Below are 24,079 nucleotides of genomic sequence, written 5' to 3'. Positions count from 1 at the left end.
AACGATCTGATTCCAGCGGATTTGATATAGAATATCGTAGTTCTACAGAACTCGATTTTCTCGATATCGAACTTCTAAAACTCAATATCTATGATGGCGAGAGTCAATGTGTTACAGTAGGTTTTGAATAGTACGTAGAATGCCGTAGGATAGAAGCTGAGTTATCATCCCATGTTTCCAAATGTTTACAGATTTTTAACAAATTATTATGATTTTAAGATCTGTTTGATGTACTTTATTTGATTGAATAACTACTCATATAATATTATGAATATAATAGTACATATAATATTACTTATATTTTTCCATTAAAATATAGCATTTTTCACTACTCTTAACTATCCTTGAATCTCTTGCAAGACAAAGTCAAGCTTCATATTGCTTAATTTTCTTATTTATTACTCGTTCATCAACGAACTGATCGGCACTATAATCGACAGTTAGCAAATAAATAAACTCTCAAACTATAGTTCTGATCCAAATCATTATCTTCTCCATCCCTCGTTATCCGATTCGCCCTTTGTTTCTCGTCTCGCGGCGAGACAGGCGTCAGCTCGATGTTCGTCAAACCGGCGCGATTGAACCTCTCGTCTAGCGTTAACTTGCCTTGGTTCTCGATTAAATTCTGCCGTACGCGGTGGGTACGTCGACTTGGAAACTCAGTAATCTACGCCCGGATAAGGGCTTAGCGAAACAGAGGACGAGAGCTCAAAGGGGATGGAAGAAGGAGCGGCCGGCACGTCGCTTATCCGGACGTGTAATGAACTGGCCACACCGCTAGTCCGCGCTATAGTGACAAAGCAACAATTACATGCCATGGATCTAATTACACGACCTATTATTCCAGCTGTTTCTGAAATAAGCACGATCGCGGCTTTGATCATCCTCGTCGCGACCCTTTCCTCGCCGAAAAATACATCAGTGATACATCTTAAAAGTCACGACAATAACATATTTTACTATTTAGAATGTATGTTACCGACAATGTGTAAAATGCATTTTATATAATGTCTAGAAAATCTATAGAGTACCATAAGTGAGACGACAAAGTATGAAACACTTAATATTTCACACATTTCTTGGACATTCTATGAACTGCCAAAAGGCAAACCGGTAGAGTATAAAATTCTCGTTCCAAAGACGTTTTTATAATTAATGAAGATTTTGAACTATTTTTTCTTATAAATGTAACCGACGCTCAGTCTTAGTTTCTGAGATATTCGCAAAAGACTGTCCGTACTATTACAGTGAATTTTGCCTATAATTGTACTACCGTAGCAACGTATTTGTGAGAGTTGGTAGCTGGCCGCGGTGAGGCGACCGGCAACTAATATTAACTCATAACGCATAACTGTCACGAACGTACAATTATAAGTAGAATTCAGTATAGTAGCATCGACAGTGTTTGCCGAGAAACTAAAACTAAGCGGCGGTTATTGAGCAAGCGGATGTTGAATTTTACAAGATGCTTAAAATTTTATCAAAATGAGTGAAGTATATCCTTTTATTTGCAGTTCTCGTCCTTTTCTGTTATTTTTTCAGTAAGAAAATCCTGTACTTTGTATTTTAATTCTTTGTACTTTACTTCTTTCATTGCCATATACTTTGTTTTTTGTCTGGACCTACGAAATCCAACTATGGGGAACAGCAAGTAATTCCAACATTGAAATAGTTCAACGCTTCCAATCGAAAACGCTAAGATCCCTAATAAATGCACCCTGGTATGTCACCAAAGAAGTAATACATCGCGACCTCTAGATTATAAGCATTAGTGTTAGATTAGAGATAAGAAGGCGATTAGTGCAATAAAGAGCTGTAAAGAAAGCTGAAAGTTCGTCCAAAGCCGAGAGGCACGGACTAAATAAAATAAATAAATAAAAAATAAATACATCGCGACCTCAAGATACCCACAGCCAAAGAAGAAATAACAAAATATAGCAACAGATATAGCAAAAGAGTCAACAAACATCGAAACCCCCTAATTACTAAATTACTTAACACGTCGGACCAGATCCGCAGGCTAAAAAAACATTACCCGTTAGACCTAAGCACAAGATTTAACTAGATATTTATATTAAGTAATATTTACTTATTTATAATACTTATTTATAATTATACTTATCTATAATAAGTATTAACTTATTATAAATAATTAGCCATGTCACTGCACCACGCCAGAGAAAATTACTGAAAATTCTCAATGCGAGAATTGATTGTAAATTACTAATAAATAAAAAAATAAAAAAATATACTTTGTTTTTGCCACATATTTTTTCAATAAAAGTTTTTTCATATTTCTCTTCCATTTGCCTAAACATTGCTCGTCGTTCTGTATAATGCCTAGGTATGTAGCGACACATGAGCTAGAGGACAATTCAAATCATGTTGTTGTTTTGTCTCGGAGTACCAATATCGTTAGGATACACATAACGTAATAATAAATAAACTTCAGGCTAAACAATATCGCCGCCGACCAGTATAAATAAACGGACGCGATCGTAAACAGTTCAGTTACAACCAGTTATCTATCAGTTATCAGTTAGTCGCGCAAATTAGTATCTATCGAGTAACTACGAGTATCTACGAGTATATACCGAGTATCGATCAGTTATTAACGAGTTATTAGCGATCTTATTTTGCGATTTATACACTGTCTTAGCGAATCCGTTAGTACGAGCGTCTTTGCGAACAGTAACTGTATTTATTTATTTAACATTTTAAATATACTTGACAGTTTCAACAACGAGCAATCTCGTCTAATAAATCTTACGATCAACCATCCTCTACACATAAGTCTCCACAGGTATTATATACAATGCCTAAGGAAAGTATAAAATATATTAAAATAACACAGACATTTCATGCTTTGCCTGAAAACGACGTGCATTCTTTGCACTTCCTAGACATTATATGTACAAAATGCCAGTATTTTATACATTGCCGGTAACACGTATACTACTGACTTACGAAAGTTATATTTGAATACTTGCTATAAAAAAATTTTATGGATACATCATGCGTGTTACGTACAATATTTTGCAATTCCATTAGCGCATCAAACGTCTTGAAACGTTAGGAATTTTTTTTATTTGTTAACACGAAAGATTATAGAAATTTTAGGATCATCGCGGGGTTAAAAGACAACAGAGATCATATTTGATTTGTTTAATTCAGAGCAACCGCTATGTATGAAAAAAGCAAATAAAATTTAGTCCATTTTGTCAAGTTGAAACAAGATTTATGAGTCTATTGTTTAATAAATGAGTTTCTTTCGGGGTGATTATCATTGTTAGTGGAAATTGACGGTGACATTAATCTTTCCCTGTGACAATTTTTCCGAGAAGTAATTAAAGTTTTTTACATATTCTCCCTAAAAAATCATTGCGATATAAAATGAATTTTCACGGGTTGATGAATAAAGATGATCAAATAACGTTGTCTTATCGGATTCTAATGGTCGAAGTAGTTTCACGCGAGTCGAAAGTTCCCTCGGTTAAATTTACTGCGACCCGTTCAGATAGCGGCACGAATTTTCATAATTTCCGTTCCCAAACAATTACACAGCAGTTATGAAGTGTGCGCGAAGCTAGAAGCTTCGTGCAGAGCAATAACGTCCGCGTTCGGGGCTTTGTGTGCTTGATTTTCCATCTAACAGAAGATACCATTGGCTAGCGTATGAACGAGTGCGCGGTTCAACTAGTGTCCTGCGGAAATTAACTTCCCCGCGATTTGACCGAGTTGAACTAAGCAAATCCCGCAACTATACTCCATTAGAATTACATTATACAGCTTCCTGCTTTTCGTACACCAAGTAGTTTCTTCTTTTTCTTTTTTCAATGCAACGCATAACGAACTTTTACGAGGAAATTTTTAAGATTTAAAGTAAACATTTTTTCTTTGTTACTTCAAATTCGTTAATATCTAGGTTGCTTTAATCAATAAAAAAAATTGTAACAGGAAAAAGCAGTAGTTGAACAGCGACATGAATAATTCTCATCTTTGACTTTCTCTCTCGAGATCACTTTTTTCGAATTTTCTATATCGTTGATATTTGTTGAAGCAGAATTACATTTCTTTTTTTATTCACGAATCAGTGAATTTTTTTATTCGTATAAAAAGTAGTATAGATAATGATTTAGTTGTGTCTGAGAACGATTAATTTAACAGATATTTTCTCTTTGATTCTGTAAAAATTATGGTATCACAAGATTATATGTAGTAAAATTTGTTGTTCTTCTATTATTATTTTAAAGTAACAGAATTTTCAGCTGAGTCTGAAATGTTAATGATTTATAGAGCAATACGTAGAGAAGCATGTTCGTAAGAATAATTCTCAAGATACCAGACGTTATGATCTGAAGTACTCTCCGAAGTACGTATAGTTAAGCTTAGCAATTATTAAGCAGTTCGTACAAGTGCGAACAATTCTCCAGCGTAGAATGGAGATGACAAGCATGTTGGGCAAAATCGAGTTCGTAGTTGAAGTTTAGTTTCGAGTAAAACACGCATGTATATAAGTTCTCATAAAATTTTGCGAAGAACTTCTAATATTAATCCTTAACGTTATTGCCTTGTTATTAGTTTTACCTATAATACAGATTTTTTAATTCGTATGTTACTAACTAGTCTACTCAAATTTGACAAACAAGTAAATGCAAGTTACCGGTGCTAATAAATTTAGTTAACAGTAATATGTCAGGGAATTAAAACGAGTAAAGTTTTAACAAGAGAATTTTATGAGTTACAAGTCGTATGATTCTTTTACTCGATGCCACGTCGTAAAATTGTAAAAAATTGTTTATCAATAAAAATGTACAATTTACGGCTTGTCACTTGTCGATTGACTAATATTGTTAGTACACTGCAGGTATTAATGGATTTATGGAAAACTGAAAAATATACAGAAACTGAAAAAGTACACAGAAATATGCACAACAATATATAAAATCATAAAAAATATTTAAAGAGTAATGACAAATTTGGATTTGTATAAGCATTAAATAACAACAAACAGATGATGCAATTCAAAATTTAAGGTGTTTGCAAACATGTGTAAACCTTAAATTACCATTTTCATCAAAGCGACGTTGCTCGTGAAGGCAATGGCATTTCATCAAGAAGTTTAAAGTAGTGTAAGTCGACGCCAGCAGCGACAGCTAAAAGGCGTCTCGCTTATTTTCAATTTCTTCGACCACCTCCGGCTGGAACGAAAAACGGCCAACCGTGTGAGGACGTGAGACAATTTTCTTAGAAAACTTCCGTATAGTTCTCGCTATCACCAGAGGGCTGTACGTACAACTGAAACGAAGGACTATGCCATAAAGGTTACCGTTAACTCTCTGCTCGTTCAGGAAGCGATGTAGTTGCAATTTAATGCAGTCGTAAACCTACTGGCTCCGCAAATTATTAACTTGCGTCGTAGATTATGTATCAGAGGTAACAAAAGATCCGTATCCTTTGGTCGCTTTCCGCCTTTGTGACTCTAGAACTGACCTGTCTTCTATAATCTTCAGAACGATACTTGCGCAAAACACTTTAAAATCTTTTACAAAATAACTACTTGCAAACTGTCTTACGATACAGCAAGATTAAAAAGTCTTAAATAATTTTGCACTCCTTTCGTCAGGCGAAATAAACTATATTAAAATAGAAATCGGAGATCAAAAAGGAAAATCTAGTATCACTTATACACGAAGTTTTTTCTTTTCATTAAGACGTTTATAAAATATGGTGACACGTGTGAAGCAGTATCGTCGTTTCCACGAAACTTTATCTCCACGTGCGAACTCTTCAGCCAAGGTTGACAGCAATTCACTTTCTTCTGCTGAAGTTTTTCTTGCACTTGAACGAAGCCAGATCCTCTTAATGACTTGTTACTTTCTCCCCTGTATACGCAACGTGACACTAGAAGAGGTATAACTTTCGCCCCCTCCTGAAAACCATTTGTCTTGTACGAAGCGCCTAAAGTAATCAAACATCGTCATCGTCTTTCTTTTTTCTTTTTTAACCTACTATATGTATATGTTTAACATATATATTTAGACACACAAAGGAATGCAATCAAATTAGTCGATCAGAGAGTTTCGTCGCTTTTGCGGAGACAGCCTTCTAATAATTAAATTTTGGTCGATTTTTGCAACGAATTAAAGTGAAATAATCGGCAGGAGGGCACGTTTCGAACCGCAAACGCGGACTGGATACAAACCGCAAATATTTTCATCGTAGGTCCAATCGATTTAACGAGGGTCACACATTCACCGGAAGCTGATGACCCGCATAGAAATACGTACAGATATACGTATAGACGATATATCGGATGTGGTCGATTTCCATAACATAGATGGCGAATCACGTTGTAGATATTGATTATTCGATTTTTCGAGACGCTCCTCCGGACGGAATAATATTGTTCCGTGGATGAAAAAACAGCCGGGACCTGTGTCAACCGTGACACCAAGATCCATCCGCGTTTACGCAACGTATCAACGAGGACAGAGGCGAAACTAGGATGGAGAAAAAGCGCGTGATTTCGTTTCATAGTTGCGGTTCGCATGATGTTTGCTATCTTGTATTTATTACATACATTTCCCGAACATGCGGCTTTCCTTTTTTTATTATTCCGTACGAATATTCCGCTTAATTAACGCGGCGAATGAAAACAGTGAAAGAAGAAAAATGAAACTCATGTTTGGAATGTTTAATTACTGAATAACATTTTAATGAAGGCTGCGACTTCGTACGGACGCCTTGGCATAATAAAATTTTAATTTCTTCGTCTTATAAAATACGTTAGAAATTTTTATTTTCTTTCGTTTCGGTTGCTCGTGTGTACGACGAATTATTATTGTAAAAAGGAGAGGGAGAACAGAACTTCTTGTTCGAAAGAGAACAATAATTTAACAAAATTTACTATTTAGGACGGTATAACCAAGTTTGTCCTCGTGTATTTTGTAGATTTCGTGGTTTGTTTTCGAAACACGGTGGCGAGATGCGATTGCACATTTTCTTTAAACGAAATTGCTCTATTTTTCTTGTCCGAATGTTCGCCACATAGAGATACTCTACGAGTACAATACAAAATAATCGCAGCGAGTATTAATATATTTTACAAGAAGTAAATTTTGCAAGTGCATTCATCTTAAATAACAATGACTATTCTAACTTGTTTTAACATATTTCCAATTAAAAGTTAATAAAATGAAACGAGAGATTTATTGTTATTCAGCGTAAGCGTGATAGAAAAATTACTATTTGCAGTGATTACAAATAATAACATTATGACGATATCATTACGTATCTATAATATTAAAACAAAAATCCTATGAGTTAATTTAGACTATCGCTTTTCGTATGAAATCAATAGCTATCCTAATACATATTTATGGACGATTTCCCGATCTCTTTCTTTAACACTCCCTCGTCAAATTTCGAATTTAATTCGTCTAAATTACACTCTAACCAAGAGAATATCAAGGAGATACGGAGCAACGTTCATAATTGCAAAAAAGTTTGACTGACACGGAGGATAATTTTCGTAAGACCTGTTGAACGGCGTCAGTCCTCGACAGGTGCATCGGTTGGGGTTCCTAGTCGATTTTTCCCAACCGAATACACGTCACGTTCGCAACATCGATTTTCCATATCGCCCGTCGCTGGACCGAACTTTTATCACGCGATAGGAGATGAAAGTTTCGCCTGGCAAAAGTATAGGGAAGACAAAGGGTGCAAATCGATCAGCCGCCGCTCCGTTTTCGATTACGGTGGCGGCGCTTGCAAACGCCTCGCCTTCGAATGGAAAAGTTTCGAGGTGCCACGGCTCGTTTTGCGAGCAGACGGGTCAAACGGAACAGTGAATGAAATTCACGTTTGCCTCGGGATATTGTGGTTCCAAAGACCACCATTGTTCTCTCTTTATTCTGCAAAAATCAATTTTCTGCCGATTTTTCTTTGTTATTAATGTTCAAAATAAAGATAAAAGTCGTTAATACGTTCGACGGGGGAGTTGCCCTTATTCATAAGAGGTGATGTTTTATTTTCTATATTTGCAAAGTATTCAGATTATATTGTACAAGCGGATTTCAAACTCCAGAGCAAAGTACTTGCGCATTGATATTTGAGACAATCGAATCTCGAGAAGGTACTATTTCTATTTTGAAAGACAAACCGACTATACGTGTAGAGACTATATATAGTGGAAGAACACGCTGAGTCACATTTTTCAGAATAATTTCGGAATTCAATTAATTCCGCATTATCCGGATTATCATTTTATTTTCCTTGTGAATATTCTTCCTTTTGTCCTCTTGTAAAGTTTGATATGTCATGTAAATTAACAATTTGTTATTTAATTCACACACGGCTGAGAATCTCGGTATTTAACAATAGAATGGGAATTGTATGAATTATAATTCCAGTTCATCAAATATTTACAGCAATCTCCGGTTCGGTCGAAAATATATTAAAGAAGCTAAAATTTTAAAGCCATCACGTTCCGGCAGTGTTTTAACGAATTAATTTAGTAAAAACATTCCGTTTTAATAAATTAAAAGCGCTCGACGACCAACCAATCGAATTTTCTATCGCGTTTCATGTATTCGTTCATAACCGATCATTATATATTGATATCAAGAGAAGAGCGAAAAAATAACAGCGTTTTAATTAAATTCACATGCTTCGTTGGCGAAATTTCACACATATTATTAACTTTCATTATTTATTGTTCGGTCTGTTTCGACGAACGATGTTTCTCCATCAGTCGATTGTATTTAATTTATCCAAGTTATCGTTTCAATTATCCATAGCGAAATTTTACATGAATTCGACGAAATTTTATCGAGTTTCTCATTACGAAAATATCTGCACGCTCAGACAGGATATATCGCCGATTGATCCAAGGTCGAAATTAATCGATTCAAGATCGATTCTGGATCAATCGTAATGGAATTAAGGCGAATGGAGTAGGTTCAGCGAAATAAAAGAGTGAGAGAAGAAAAAGCGAATGATCGATCACTGAACGATACGTTCGTTCGACTGATATCCACCCAAAGCATCGAGCACGTGTAGAATTTAATGCGAATCCATAAAAAATGATTTCGTTTGATGCGCTATTCGGATAGTCTTCAGGAAAATTCAATTTACTATCAAACGGTAGATATTTCGTTATCGTAAATTATTCGTAATGATTTCCCGAAGGGAATCACGATAGAAATAATAGATACGAGTACTCTTTGTCTATGAAACCTCTTGTCTAGAAGTCTCAAGTTACAAAATATAAGTATTAAAGAATCTCCTTGCATTACACGGTAACAAATTTAATGATATAACAAACTGTAATTTCATAGTAAATTTTGCGAACAACAAGTTATCTAATTATCTTATTCGATATAAAATTGTAAAATACTAACAATAAAGTCTATTACCTGTAACTTGTAATTTATCAATCCACTAGTGTTCCTAGTTGACAAATTACTGTTCAACGATGCATAATAAGAAGATGAAGAACATTTACAACTTTTTAACAGTCTTGTATCAGCGCATCGGATATTAACGACAAACGAAGCTTCCCACATAAAAAATTTGTCACTTGTCGCTTGTGTTCATTAGACACGTATTGGGCTGACAACTAAGTGATTGCGACCACCTAATTACCATCACATTACCACCTAATGACAAAATCTGCAATCACGTAGTTGCCAATCCAATGCAAAGAACGATGTATTTTATTCATTCGAAGAGACTCTGTCCCGTCTACTCACGTTATCTTATGTGCACTGTACGACTACAATTACAATTCGCCTGTAGCACTGCTCGTTCCTTGGTTGACCACAGCTGCTGGAGAACAATTTCCGAGACGTTAAGACGTTCCAGTAAGTTCACATTTATCGTAGAACCAGTATGCAGCTTGGTCGTTGCGTCTCGTCCTGGTCGTCGACTGTTTCTAATCGTCGAAAATCTGGATTTATCCGCAACCACGCGACCATCCTTTCTTCCGTGTAATACCGACAGTATTTAGGTTCTAGTCGTGCGAAACGACCGACATATCGGCTCGAAATACGAGCAGTTGAATTTGCTGAGCCTCTTCCTATGCTTTGGTCGGTCCGCGGTGTGTTTCCAACGCGCCACACCGCACCGGTGTAAATAAATGCTAATTAACTCATTCTGACAATTAATTGGGTTGCATAATAATTTCGACCGTGTTTAGATTGTAGATTTAGGGGTTGTTACTTTCATTAATCGCTCTCGTAATGAGTTTATAATATTTAACATATTTATAAGGATGATAAAGATGTACTGTGTAGTATTTTTTTTTATCAAAAAATGGTAATAGTGCTTTAAAACGGTTAATGAATTTTCAAAAAATAGTTTCCATGGTGAGTTAAAAATCAGATGAAGGTCCAGTATTTATTGTAAATTCAAAATAAATTGCAATAATTTGTAACACTTCGTGAAAAAAGTGTACATGGTATCTAGAAGTCATATGTACCATTCTGCGATTATAAGCAACGTTTATGATTACCATCTATCAATTTATTTATCTAAAAATGCACCAGAAACTATATCTAATTAGTGTAGTATCCTGGAAAAGGGCCTAAGAGATATCCAGTGAATCATAAGCAATGTCGCGAGAACCGAGGCGCCGTTGGGCCCATCAAAGTGTCGTCGGTCCGTCAATCGAACAGTTTCGAAAAAAAGGCCTATGTGACCTTGGCCACAAGCGGTTGCGGAACACGTGCGTGGTGAGCCTAAGAAAAGGCAAAGGGATGCTGGAACAGTCAGTGTCAGTGGAAAAGCCAGAGGGTGTGAATCGAGAAGTCAGAGAGTGCGAGTTACGTTGTCGAGATAGTGTTGCTAGCGTTGTCCAGAGAGTGTGATCCGCGTGAGAGAGAACGTTGGATCCGTTGTAGCGAGAGTTGCAAATGAAGAGTTGTCTAGATTATAGCGCGTTATTGTGATTAGTTCATGTTAAACAACCATCGTTCTTCTGTCTAATCAACATCTGTACAATCCATTCATTCTAAATAAATCATAAATATCAGAATATAATAATATATTCCGCGCGATATTACATTAGGAATAATAAACAATTATGTATATTCGTAGCTATAGCACCTAAAGAAGCGCATGAAGATTATTATGAAGAAAATAATCTTTCTTTTGCCCATCATAATTAATTGTATTGAAAATGGATGTTGCAAAGTTGGACAAATTTTTTCGCGATGAATCCATGCGTTACTTATTTTCCTACAATTTCTTGAAATTAATTTTAGAAGCTATTCAAGTTATTTCTCATTGTCGATCAATCTCTGGGTTTCATTTAATTTATAATAAATTAGTTTTAAGTGATTGTGTGTCGAGGCTTCAAGTAAGGCATTGATAACGGAGAACTTCAAGAAGACATGATGCATTAACCAGTTTGATATAACATGTTAGTGTCGCAGCTAATTGAAGTGTATGTGATCAAACAATGAGTGTAACATGCAGAAAGTCAATATCGTGTACGTAGCATCGTATACGTAAAATGACAGATTAACGTTGGAGTAGAATAATAAATTTCTCATGATATAATGTAAAGACCAAAGTTGTTGAGGAAATAGGAGATAAATAATAATTTTATAAGAAATGATTACGCTATTGTAATACATACAATAATTCGTATCTATTTTCACAGCGATAGGAATAGTTGTCGGGAATTTGATGCAATTGTTTATTGTAAATGATATTTTTATTGTTTGCTCTACTATGTTATTATACTTTTACACCTTCAAATTATCATAATAAACGATATCGGTTTGGGTTGTTTAATAAATAAAATCCTTACATCATTTACTGTGAAATTTAATAAGCGTTAATTAATTCTCCTCCATCTTTTTCTCTCTAATGATAGTACGGTAAATGTCTAGTTCGTTAAACGAAGAAGCATCACGTTCCATTGATTCGCAATATACCAGGCCATTCACCATCCTCGTGTCACAGGCTCGAATTTACGGCGCCATATGACTCAGGAACGCAATGTTAACCCAGCAAATTGAGACAGATTGTATCCAGGTTTTCGATTCGTCATGCTCCTTGCAACGCCTTTAATCTCATGGAAATCAGATTACATCGAACCCACGTGCCGTGGCATCACCAAAAGGAAAGAACAAACACGGCACCCTGTTTTGAATATCAACATTCATCGTCGAAATTTCTATGCATGTTAAGTACAAGATAAGAGAAAAGAAACATGACGGTCAAAGCGGATAAGCCGGTAAAGGGAAATGCACAAAATTGTTTCAAGATGCTTGTTCTATCGCTATATATAACTACGTTCTATTGGTGCAATTTTTATTTGCGCACGTAACACAAGATAAAGATCGAGTTATCATAAAAATAATCGTATCAACTCTCGCTCGCTTTCATCTCACATTTTTATGTAACGATCTAGCGATAACCGAAAATCATTTTCGTTTCAATTTATCTCCGTACTTTTCATCGTTCTCTCTATCGCGATCATTACAATTTTTACGAATTTCTACCGCATGATTTGCCGCATATAAATGGCCACATATTACATCGGAGAATTCTCAATCGACTGACATTCAATTCGCCTTCTATTTCGAAACCCGATAGAATATCGAATTTTAACGATTCTTCTTGTAGAAACAATATTGCCGGGAACACTAAACGCGGCAATCCACCAGCACTTATTGATTTCACGACAATCAGGAGCCATTATTGTCGGCGTAATCCCATCATGGGCGTCGAATCACCACAGTTGGCCGGAGATTATGGAGTCTGTGTCTAAGTATCGATATGAAACTGGACATGTAGTGGGCTGCCAGTCAGTCAGGTTTGACCACTGGTTGATGGGTTCGCTGCGTAATCCTGTATTAGCTGAATGATTGAAATTATCTTCATGACTGATGTCGAGATCCCGTTTACCAAACCTATTCTATATACTCGTGAGATCGTGCGGGCGTGCATAACAATCGAGTAACATGTCAAATATATAATTAGCATGACAAAATATGCATTAAACGTCGCGTTTATTATTAACGTCAATAGATTTCGAACGTTCCTATGGGACATAGTTTCGACCGTGAAACCGACGTATACTGCTTGTTATCGATATTCTTCGTCGGTGGATTTGCATAAAATTATGCGTGAAAAGTAGAAAAAATTATGCAGACGATCGCATGACGTATCGTAGCGATAGGTTCACGAAAATTGAAGTAAATTTAAAAATTCATTAGAGGAAATTATTGAAGGGTTTAAGAATTTGGGTCATTTCCGGAACGTTAAATTGTACAAAACCCGTATTCAATATTACAATAATAATTAATTTCATCGGTTTCTGATATGATAAAATTAATCTTTTGCCTATACTTGTTATCTGTTGATCACCGCTTTTAATTAATTTTAGTATTCGTATTATTATGATATTTGTTACTATTCGACCATACACGTTTTAAACTATTTTACATACACATTTAGATTTATTGAACAAATTCAGTTGAAACTTTCGCAACGCAAATTGGGTTACAGTACTATCAGAATCGACATATAAAAATTAATCGTCGTATGAAACCAGTAAATGTTTTAATATCTGTAGACAAGACTGTATATCAAAAATTGATCGCCTGTAAAAAATGTATCAGCGTTAAAGTATTTTCGAAATTCGTGAAACACGAATGAGCGCGTTTCGAAGACCGATATCGACGCAGTGGCACCGTTTTTCTTTTATACAGAATTTTTCATCAAGCCTGTAGGTGCTTCGATTAAAGTTGGTATCGGTTGCGCGAGAATTTCAATCGGAACACCGTGACAATCATAGCAAAACAGCAAATAACGAAACAAAAAAAAGGGCTTAATAAATTCGTTTTAATCGAAAATATTTAATGAAACGAGATTTATCTGAGTGTTATGCATGTAGAAATTTGTCTGGTTCGATGTGGAAACATTAAATGATTCGAATTAACGACTGATATTTCGTCGAAAATATTTGGTCGCTACGTTTCTTTTTGACATTCCACTGTATTTTTCGTATCCCTTCAATCTCGAATGCTTTCTACGAATTTATTCGGCGCCACTATGAAACAAAAGATACACACAGGCAATTGATCTGGTCCTTTGTGAACGTTATTTTGTTACGAAAATTTTATACGCTTCAAACTGATCAGTCATCGAATGTGAATGAGAGAACGATGAAAATATATCGAACTACAATACGTAATTCAGAATTCAATATTGCAATCTCGTTTTAAAACAGAAGGCATGTAACTGAGCATCTGTTTGAATTATTTCGTGAAAACTACGCGTTCTGACTTTTTACCGCGAAAATCCGCGTTGACGCGTGCTTCCACTTGTACTTGCTGACGCGTAATACTTTTAATGCGATTTACTCGCTAACGTAATAGGAATCGCAGGCTACTGAAATTTTGCTGAAATATTACAGCGTTCGAATTATCACATTTATACAATTTTTCGTAAGTTACTCCAATGTAGATACTAGAATAATCCTAGCGATGTTTAATATTCGTTGTTCTTGTCGTTCGTACACATGTTCTTAAAGATTGTTCAACATTTTTAGTTTCTTTTTTCTTTTTTTTTATGACTGAAGAAAGAGTTGGATCGTATCGATTGAGATATTACATTGTCCTGAAAGTTTATGTTTTTGTTACCTGATGTACCTGATTATCTAACAGATTATCTACTATGCTCTAAATCCAAACAAATCTTAGAAATAAATGAGAATTTATTAATATCTTTAAGAATTATTCTCTCATTTGAAATTTTAAATATATTATTTTAATCCTTTTACAATCTGTACGTTTCAACTCTCGCAACCCGAGAAAATGATTATGAAAAGGTTAGACAAGACTGTAGCCCGAGCAAGTAGTCAGATATAGTCGTATAAATTTCACATCTTAAACATCATCATACGCGACACAATTATTCCTATAAAAAGTTAACAATACGTATTTTTCATTTACATCCGATGCTAGAAATGTATGAATCTTCGGCGTAAAGAAATGTTTTCTAAATCGCTCGTTCGAAATTCTTCGTCATTTTAATACCCTGTCAAGGGACTACAATCATTCTCCTGTATTTTCACAGAAAATTTCCCAAATCCTTTTGTATCGATTACCTTTCACTTGAAAACAGGAAATCTCGAGACACGAGGTAATAGCAAACAACGTGATCGAAACCACGAGGAACGATTTAACACGAATTAGCCGTAGATCTCGAGCAGCCGGGCGGGATAAATTCAAACTTCTGTTTCTTTTATTGGCGTTCGCTCGCACGTCGTTGAATTTCTACCGGAAGAAAGCGATTTCACCGGCGAGAAATTGTCCAATCTCGTCGAAGCTTCTGCCTTCCATCGCGATCTCGACCAATCTTTCGCCGGCACGCTCGAGCGAGTTCGAAAGTCGTCGTCGTCGTCGTCGTCGTCGTCGTCGTCGTCTTCCTCGGCTGAAACGACGTCGAAACGCTTGCGAGAGAAAGCGATCGTTTCCCGGTGTTTCGTCGAATGAAAATTCGTTCGTGTCGCCACGAAACGATCCCGTGTTTCACGCTGCCGGAATTTAATTAGAAACGTCGACGTCGGCTTTGTCAGACGAGGGTTGGGGACCTTTTCCTGCCAGCGACTTCCGATCAAATGTAAATGCAGGCAACTTGATTTTTCGTCACTCTAGTTTGCTGAATTTGAACGAAGTGGAAGGACACGTTTGTATGACGTGTAAAATTGTATTTACGCTACGTGGCAATATTAAAGGGTTGCTAACTGTGAGTTTCGTTAAGAGGATTGTCGATTTTTCAACTGCTATAACTTTGCTGCATTCTATGATTTATCGAATTCCCATAATTCACAATCAATACAGGTAATCGAAACACTTTTGATAATTGAAGAGAAATCGATCTTGCTATTCATGGAATATTAATATACCATTCACGAAACAATCAATTCCATTGTCCTTCGATTCGTACTGATCATCCTGACGTGAGTCGATTGCTCTGCCTTTGATTGAATTGTTTTCGACGTTCATCGCGTCTACTTCAAAAGTTCGTAATTGTCAGATGGCTGATATACGGATGCAAAACTGGGAATCGAATTGCGAACTGCAGAATTACGGTATCGTAAAATTTGATGTTCTAGTTAACCTACTTTACGGCTACTCTACTTTTCATTTTGTTCCTCACAATTGTAAAGATATATGTTCACTGAAAAATTTCGTTCTCAGCCACTTCTCTCACAGCGAAAATTTAATTTCTAAGAAGCTCATAATTGAAATAAAACCACAATCCACCCAGTTTCCTTTATGCTATTTATAAACAACGCCCGAATAACAGTCCCTGAGACGCAACAAGATTCGCACTTTATATTCACCAAGATACCAACAGGCTGACAAACTAGAGCGGTAATCTCACAGTGATCTTTAGAAATATTAAACGGTAAACATTGTTCTGAAATTATGTTATTTCTTTAAAATCTTATACTTGTCCAATCTCTCCGAAATTAAAAAAAAAAAAAAGACTTTATAATCTGCCAGTAATGACTCCGGTAAAATGGTCGGATGATACGTCACGTTTTCTGTTGTTGTCAGGTGCAATCTTTCATGCAGGCGATGAGGAGCACATAGCTGCGTTTCAATCGGCGATATACAAGACGAAATTCGAGCACGTCGCACCCGCATTCGAGCTGGAGTCCATCATAAAGCAGGTAGAGGTTAATACCGACAGCTTCAGGACCGCTGCTGCTGGTTTGTATGAATACTCATATATATATGTACATATATGTATATATATGCACATACTACTCATACTGTTCATAGGTATTTCCTAATCTCCGTTCACCTACGCTGTTTAAAGAAATAGGAAATTGACGAAAAAATTAAATTAAATCAAATTAGATCAAGAATTTTCTAATAATTATGCACACGAACTGATAAGTTTTTAGCTATTTCTTTAATAGAGTATTTAGTTTATATTGATTTATTTCAATATTAAATGTATACTCTACGATTAAAACACTATTGAAACATAAAAATTCAAAGGACTAATGAAACTTTGTATTTCTCGTAAGGTACAAATTTTTAATTACACAATTTCGCATCAAATATTTTCTTTATTGTCAAATAAAGTAATTAAATTTGGTACAAATATTTTCGTATATAGAACTACTTGCTATCAAATAGTCACTCCTACTCAATTGGAGATTAGTTAAATTCGCATATACTAAAATTTGAAGTTTCAAACTCGATTTTTTCACAAACTGAGTCTCCAAACGAATTTCATTACTCTCGATTTTTGCCTTATTTCAAGTCATATGGAATCTCCCTGATTTCAACCACATATTATGAGTCATGCTTTATAGTAACTGTCCCAATAGAAAGACTTTTAAATGGAAGTACATTTACTACGAATCGTTTTTAGTTTACATTCGAGATGGCCGCGTGACAAAATCAGCTGAGTAGAAAGATTCAAAGCTGCTAATGAACCAATTAACAAGCGAACATATACGACCGATCGATCGCGAGAAATTTAAACGTTTAATTCCAGTTAATTGCAAAGGAAACGCGACGAGCATTTCGATGCTAAACGAACAGAATCTAACGAGTAAGATAGTCTACGATTTTCTTGCGATCGAACTCCTCGAATCCGATCGACGCGATAAATTTCACGTTAAATCCTGTCGCGATGAGAACTGATCGAGAGGTGGAGCGATAATAAAGCGTAATTGGACGTCTGTGCCTCGCGATGCAACTCGATATTTAAATAGTTTCTCTCTTTTTTGTTGTCTCCTTGAAATTGAAGCGCGTAATAAGATTATTTTTAATACGATCGTATCTATCGAGCACTGCTCTTTTTATATCGAAGAACTTGAAGAATAAGATATTAATTAACTTTCGTTTGAAATTATACACATTTTCAAAGTCATTGAATTAGGACCAAAAGTTTCAGTGTATTTCATGTTTCTTAACAAAATTCAGTGGATTCTAAAAGTATTGTATAAAAAACGTCATTTATAAATGTTACGCTATTAAGATAGAAAATGAATCGAGTCTTAAAGATAATTAGGAAATTATTAAAATTCATATATTCAGTATAATAATATTACCCTTATTTTGTTTTCTACCATTATTTTATTTTTTCCTCATTTTTGTGCCGTGCTTACAAAATGTAAAATTTCTACGCATACTCTTGAAACGACCAGGATTTAACCTGATCAAAATTTATCAAATCTCGAGCATCATGGTTATCGCGTTCCCTCGAATAGCAACTTACGTAGTGGTCTTCGTCCCGCAGCCAATTCCAAGATAGCCTCGTTCGTGCACTTTACAAGATGCAATTTGGTGAACCGGACAAGCCGAGGTAACACGCTTTAACATTGCAGCCTGTGAGCTTTTGGAGGAGGGTGTGGCAGCAATCTTCGGTCCTTCGAGTTCGTACACTTACGGAATTGTCGCAAGCATCGCGGCACGGTTCGACGTGCCGCACATGGACTATTTCTGGCGACAGAACGAGGAGCTGCAGGAAGGCCAAGAACCGAAGAACCCGACACCGATGACGATCAACGTGTTCCCTGACAGCAACATGGTTAGCAAGGTAAGCGAAAATCGAAGTGTTGGCGTCAGAAGGGCTGAAGTTAATTGCTGTCTCATGACGTGGAACATATTTTCGTCGAAGAATTAATTAAAATGAATTTGACATCGATTATTATTTTTCATCTAAATTTGCAAGTTAAACTTCGTTAAGATTAGTTAAATTATCTGAATTTAAGCAACTCGAGCATAAATCTGTTAGTTAGTTGTCCTCAAATATCCTTCCAATTTTCTATTCTTCTTCTCATTTGACATGTCACTTGATATCAAGTCATTTGGATTCAAGTAACCTGACTAATTAGACAAGGTTTTTACGACTTCAGACACGAATCGATATTCAAATAACGCCCTTTCTAATATATGTAACAAGTATTTGTACGATGCCTGTTACACAGTGTAATTACAACATAATACGTGAGGTATCAACATAATTTGAGAAAAAAATATAAAATGTGAGTAAAATAGGAATAAAGATTCGTCAGCTGATTCATTGACTCGCACTGTCACGAAAGTGTTTCTCGTACAAAACTAACTTGTAAACTGTAACTTACACGTATTTTGTAAAATAAGCTTCGATCGACAATCTTGTGCATCTTACCTCGTCTTTTAGAGCCACACGTTCTAAATTTTAAGTATCACCCACATTTTCTAACACACTGTATATATATATATGGAAACTTTCACCGCGTCACTTTTATCTGGTGACGCGACGCGACAGGAACGATCCGGAAAGTAAAACCAATGAAAGAAAAAATGATGGGGTGAAGAGAAGGCAGCGAAATGGGCGAGCACCAGGGCGTTGGTGGCGTTTCGATGCATTTTAAATTACTCGTTTAATGAGGCAAATCGAGCGGGATTGAAGTAGCTGGTGCATTAAACCGGCTAGTCGAAGCTAATGAGCACGATCAAAGACCAAACTTCGGCTAACGACGCCGGATGAGTTTTTATTCTGCCGATCTTTTCATGGACATAGCGTCGGAAAAACAAACGAACGCGGGTTGATACGAATCAAACGGGGTTCACCGATTAAGTCTAATTAAAATTGTCGACGAACGTGCGTGACAAGCGTAAAGGATTATTTAACATTTCTTTATCTTTATGGCGCAATTAAAATTTTTTTAAGCGCAGTTCCTGCCCCTGTATGTATACGAGGTTGGTTAAATTTATATCTCATGGTAGTTGATACAGTACGTTGGTGCTCACGCTTTATGCAAAAATATGCATCGATATGCCGGAAAGAAAAAACGGGATAAGGAATTATAAAGGAAATGTTAAACGCATGAAACGTATAAAAAGTCTTGTGCCGGAGAAAAGGGCAGCAATTAATATTATACATATATCGATGAACAATAAACGGCTTACGACAGTTCGCGGCTAAGAATATTAACGGCGATTAATCTTTAGGAAATAAAGGAATCGTTTAATGAATTGTACGATATGATAATATTTATGGAAGCAACAAATTTATTGCCTGCTTCTTAAGTTTTTTCCCGTTTTTGAAGATACATTCACTGACAGAAGTGTTTGAGCATTTAGGTAGAGAAACTTTCTATGAATGTTTCATATCTGCAGTATAAAACATTTTGAAATCTCGTTAGTTCTGTAATGTCTCATCTACGTCACTATCACGACCATACTCGGAAAGTTTGAAACAAATGCGAATAGAAGGTATGAAATACGTATTTATTTCAAATATACATTTTTATATTGGTTTCATATTTTACCGATATATTAACCGATATATAATTATATCTCATTATATATGACGTATATATCGATAAAAGTTTTCTGCGGTAATTACTCAAATATTTCCACGAATCACTGTATATAGTCATAGCAAATCGTAAATTAAAATGTTTCATAAATATAAAATATAAATATATATTTCCAGATTTTCGTAAATTCATGTGACATTTGAACTCCATAATTACGAACTTTTAAACCATTACAAAATGCATCGGCTCTCCCTTTTTGATTCTTCCCCAAACCATATGTTGCTGATCGCGAAATATCACGGTTTTAACAAAAAATTCTTCCCTCCAGAGGCGTAAAAATATTTCAATATTCTCTCTGGTCCTTGCAACCTTTGAAGGCTTTTATTTTGTTTGATATATATATATATTTTCTTTTTTTTGTTTCGTTATCGTGATGCCCCTTTTGCGGCATTTTTACACAGTTGCCACAGAAAAGAACGCCCGAATTTTCGTTCGTTGGATTTTCGCTTGTTCAAACAAACTCGACGGTAGTTTCGTTAATTTATCGCAGACATTGCGAGGTTCGACGTTTCCTCGACTGACAACGATCCGCATGTAACTAATACCCGACAAATTACTAGGTTTAAACACAAATTCGAACATTTACGTTCATTTTTCACGGAAAACTAATGTTTCTGACATTTCATTTGGAGATCGCGCAGGAAAAACGTGTTAAATCTATATTTGTCGATTTCTTGGTTTCTATGTGCCTGGTAGCTAAGAAACGTATTTCAATATGAAATTGTTGAAAGTGAGAATAGATAAATTCGAAGATATAAGCTTCTTGGAAATAGGCAAATTTGCAATATTTTATAAAAAGCTAGTAATATTAAATTAATCTAGCTTAATTAATACTAGCTCGCATAATTAGGGTTGTAAATATCATTGAAATGACCAAGAAGATGGCAGAAATATTTCATTCAAAAGTCGAATAAAAGCATAGTATCATTGATATGAGATTAATTAACAGTATACTGAAGTTTAAAATTACCTCCTATAAAACGTGAAACCATTTGAAGGTAATTGGTCATTTCACGTGCAACAGCTTCACGGTGTATCCGTTAATTGTTAATGATGATGTTGCCATTGAAAATATAAATAAATAATAAAAATATATATCATATGTGTATATGTAATAAAAGCGTTTAATAATAGCAATAATAATATAAATTTTAATTTTCCACAATTGGATACTTGAAACAAATCAAAATTAATTAATTATTTAAATTTGTAGCAATTTAGCAGCTTTGATTGCTATTTAAATAGCAAATTATAAACATCAAGCATGTTCGTACGTAATATATTCGAATCATCTGTCATAAGATAGAAAACAAAATTATACTAAGTGAATGTAGAACAATTAACCAAGTTAAATCCAGTTTTCAAGCTTTTTCGCTATTTTAAGCCATTCAAAAAGATAATTACGGTATAATAGAAATGTGGAGTTTTATTTCATTTTTCTTCCGTATAATACACGAACATATTGCAACAATTTTTTTTTTAACATAGAGGTAATTAAAACGCGAGAGTTTAGCAGGTAATTAGAATAGAATGCTAAGTGACGTCAAACTCTCGTAACACTTGAATATTCAGGGTACGGAACGTAATTGCACGTTTGCTTTTCTATCTTTTTTTTTTTTCTACTCCGCGTATAGAATCGTATATGTAATGAAAAAAATAGTATAGCGTTCCTTTTTACATCTGTTGCGCAAAAAGCGCACAGTTTCACTGAAAAAAACAAAATAAAAAGTGAAACACGAATACATACTCTATCGCGATTTTACTGTATATTTTTTGCAGCTGAATCGTTATTTCTTAAATACTTATATCGTTGCATTTTCACTATTAAAATTACGATATTGCGTTTACTTCGTTGTTACATTACTGCACCTTCACCATTACATTTTAATCATTGCTAGGCTGCGAATACGTTTTCGGAAGATTTTTAAACGCATCAATACATTCGTTACGAAATTTAACGAGTGAAACAAATCTCTACGCAGATTTCATCTCTTCGGTTGTGCTTCCAAAAATATAAATTTCTATAAATACCCGCATATTTGCACTGCTGTATTTGAAGCGTTATATTTGTACAATAATATCGCACTTGCACTTCTACTGCATTGCATTTCTACTGCTGTAATTACATCATTGCTTATATCTCGTTAAATTTGTATGATTTCACTTGCACAACTGCACGCGTACTATTAAAAGTGCACTATTGTACATGCTATAGAGGATTGCTATAACCGTTTAACAGCAGCACATGTGCGAAATTAACTGTTCTATCGGAAATAACACTGACCCGACCGAAATCAAATATCATTCCCAGTAAAGGATACGTAATATTTTCCCCAGGCGATCGCTGACGTGGTCGAGTCGATGAAATGGAACTCTTTCGCGGCTGTGTACGAAGACAACGACGGTTTATCGCGGATTCAAAAGGCTCTGTCACTCAAGCGAACGAAAGACAGCGCTATCACGATAAAAAAACTCAGCGAAGGGATGGATAATCGATCAGTTCTGAAGGAGATTCGCGCAATGTCCATCTGCAACGTGATTATCGACGTCAAGCCGAGTAACATCATCGAGGTGCTCTATCAGGCGATGGAGGTCAAGCTGCTGGCGGACTACTGTAATTTCTTAATTACTTACCTGGTATTACACCACATTTTACTTTATATGCGTAGATCTTGTCGAGAAACTTGTAACTATTCTCCATAATGATCGACCCAATCTACCTACAATTAGTCGTAGAATAACGTAGGGTTGCTGATTAGTCTTTCGTAGATCAAGTTCCGAGAGCATTTTGATTTAGAAATTTACTCATAAGCTTTTATTTATCATAATGAAAATTAAGATTTTTCAGGATTAACAGTAAGTTTATCAAATTTATTATTTATTTATTACACTTTTTTATAAGATAAGTAGACTTCCTATAGTTAGTCGTAGTATAAAATAACAAGTGGAAGAAAATTTGTTCCTTGTTAGATCGTCTGTTCGTTGTAATAGAGTTTAAAAACGGTCTCTACAACATCGATAAAAATCCATTTTTATAGTGAAAGTAAAACCTCGGATTAAATGTAAAAGTTTTCAAATTGTTCTGAAATCTATGATAATATCGGTAATGATTGATAACTATCACCAATCTTATATGAGTTTTCTTGAACATGCTTAATTACAAGTTTAACTTTAGAGTAAGTTAATACGATAGTTTTAAAGTGTGTCTGATCGCGAACGACTAAACAGAACATACGCAAAACCATTTTGCTCTTTTCTGTTTATCCGTACAAGAAATTGTAAATACGTATCCTACGTTTCGTGGTCTCGTTTTTTAACAACGGATATGTTTCGGAAAATTCATTTGTCCGCATTTGGAGGTAACGAAGTTTAGACGATGGAGAGAGATTTACGACTTCGAACAATGAGCGTTTTGCGAGCTTATTTTAGATTCTACAACGCCCGCGTCGGTTCCATTTGTTCAAATAATTCAACAAAATCTACAGCGCGTTAAATCAGAAACTGAGTAGACAGTGTAAAAGTTGGGAACTCCGCGTTTTATGAAATTTAAATACATTTAAAAATTGACTTATCCAATAATTAGAAATATTTCTATTCTATTAATTGTTATAACTCTTGCAAGATTGTATTTAGTCGTTAAAACATTACACGGATCTTAGGTTTATTTCACGCACGCAAAAACGGCTTCGTTTTACAGCCAAATTACAATCCTCAAGTTTA

The 24,079-nt window shown here is 35.3% G+C and overlaps 1 protein-coding gene across 2 annotated transcripts in view; it reads left to right on the top strand.

Moving 5' to 3' along the window:
- Window positions 1-24,079, top strand: part of LOC122568996 (glutamate receptor ionotropic, kainate 2-like) — a 78,639-nt gene that overhangs the window by 39,319 nt on the left and 15,241 nt on the right. Inside the window, exons 3-5 of one of the 2 annotated variants that reach the window (XM_043729462.1) lie at window positions 16,587-16,742; window positions 18,377-18,588; window positions 22,697-22,996. In XM_043729462.1, coding sequence (XP_043585397.1) covers window positions 16,587-16,742; window positions 18,377-18,588; window positions 22,697-22,996 — 668 coding nt within the window. Of the gene's footprint in view, window positions 1-16,586; window positions 16,743-18,376; window positions 18,589-22,696; window positions 22,997-24,079 lie in introns of those variants that run through there. The other variant, XM_043729541.1, reaches the window with a different exon arrangement.

This window comes from Bombus pyrosoma, linkage group LG1, assembly GCF_014825855.1.
Source record: "Bombus pyrosoma isolate SC7728 linkage group LG1, ASM1482585v1, whole genome shotgun sequence".
Taxonomy (NCBI): domain Eukaryota; kingdom Metazoa; phylum Arthropoda; class Insecta; order Hymenoptera; family Apidae; genus Bombus; species Bombus pyrosoma.
The sequence above is the reverse complement of the archived record's forward strand: the minus strand, read 5'-3'. Positions and strand labels throughout refer to the sequence as shown.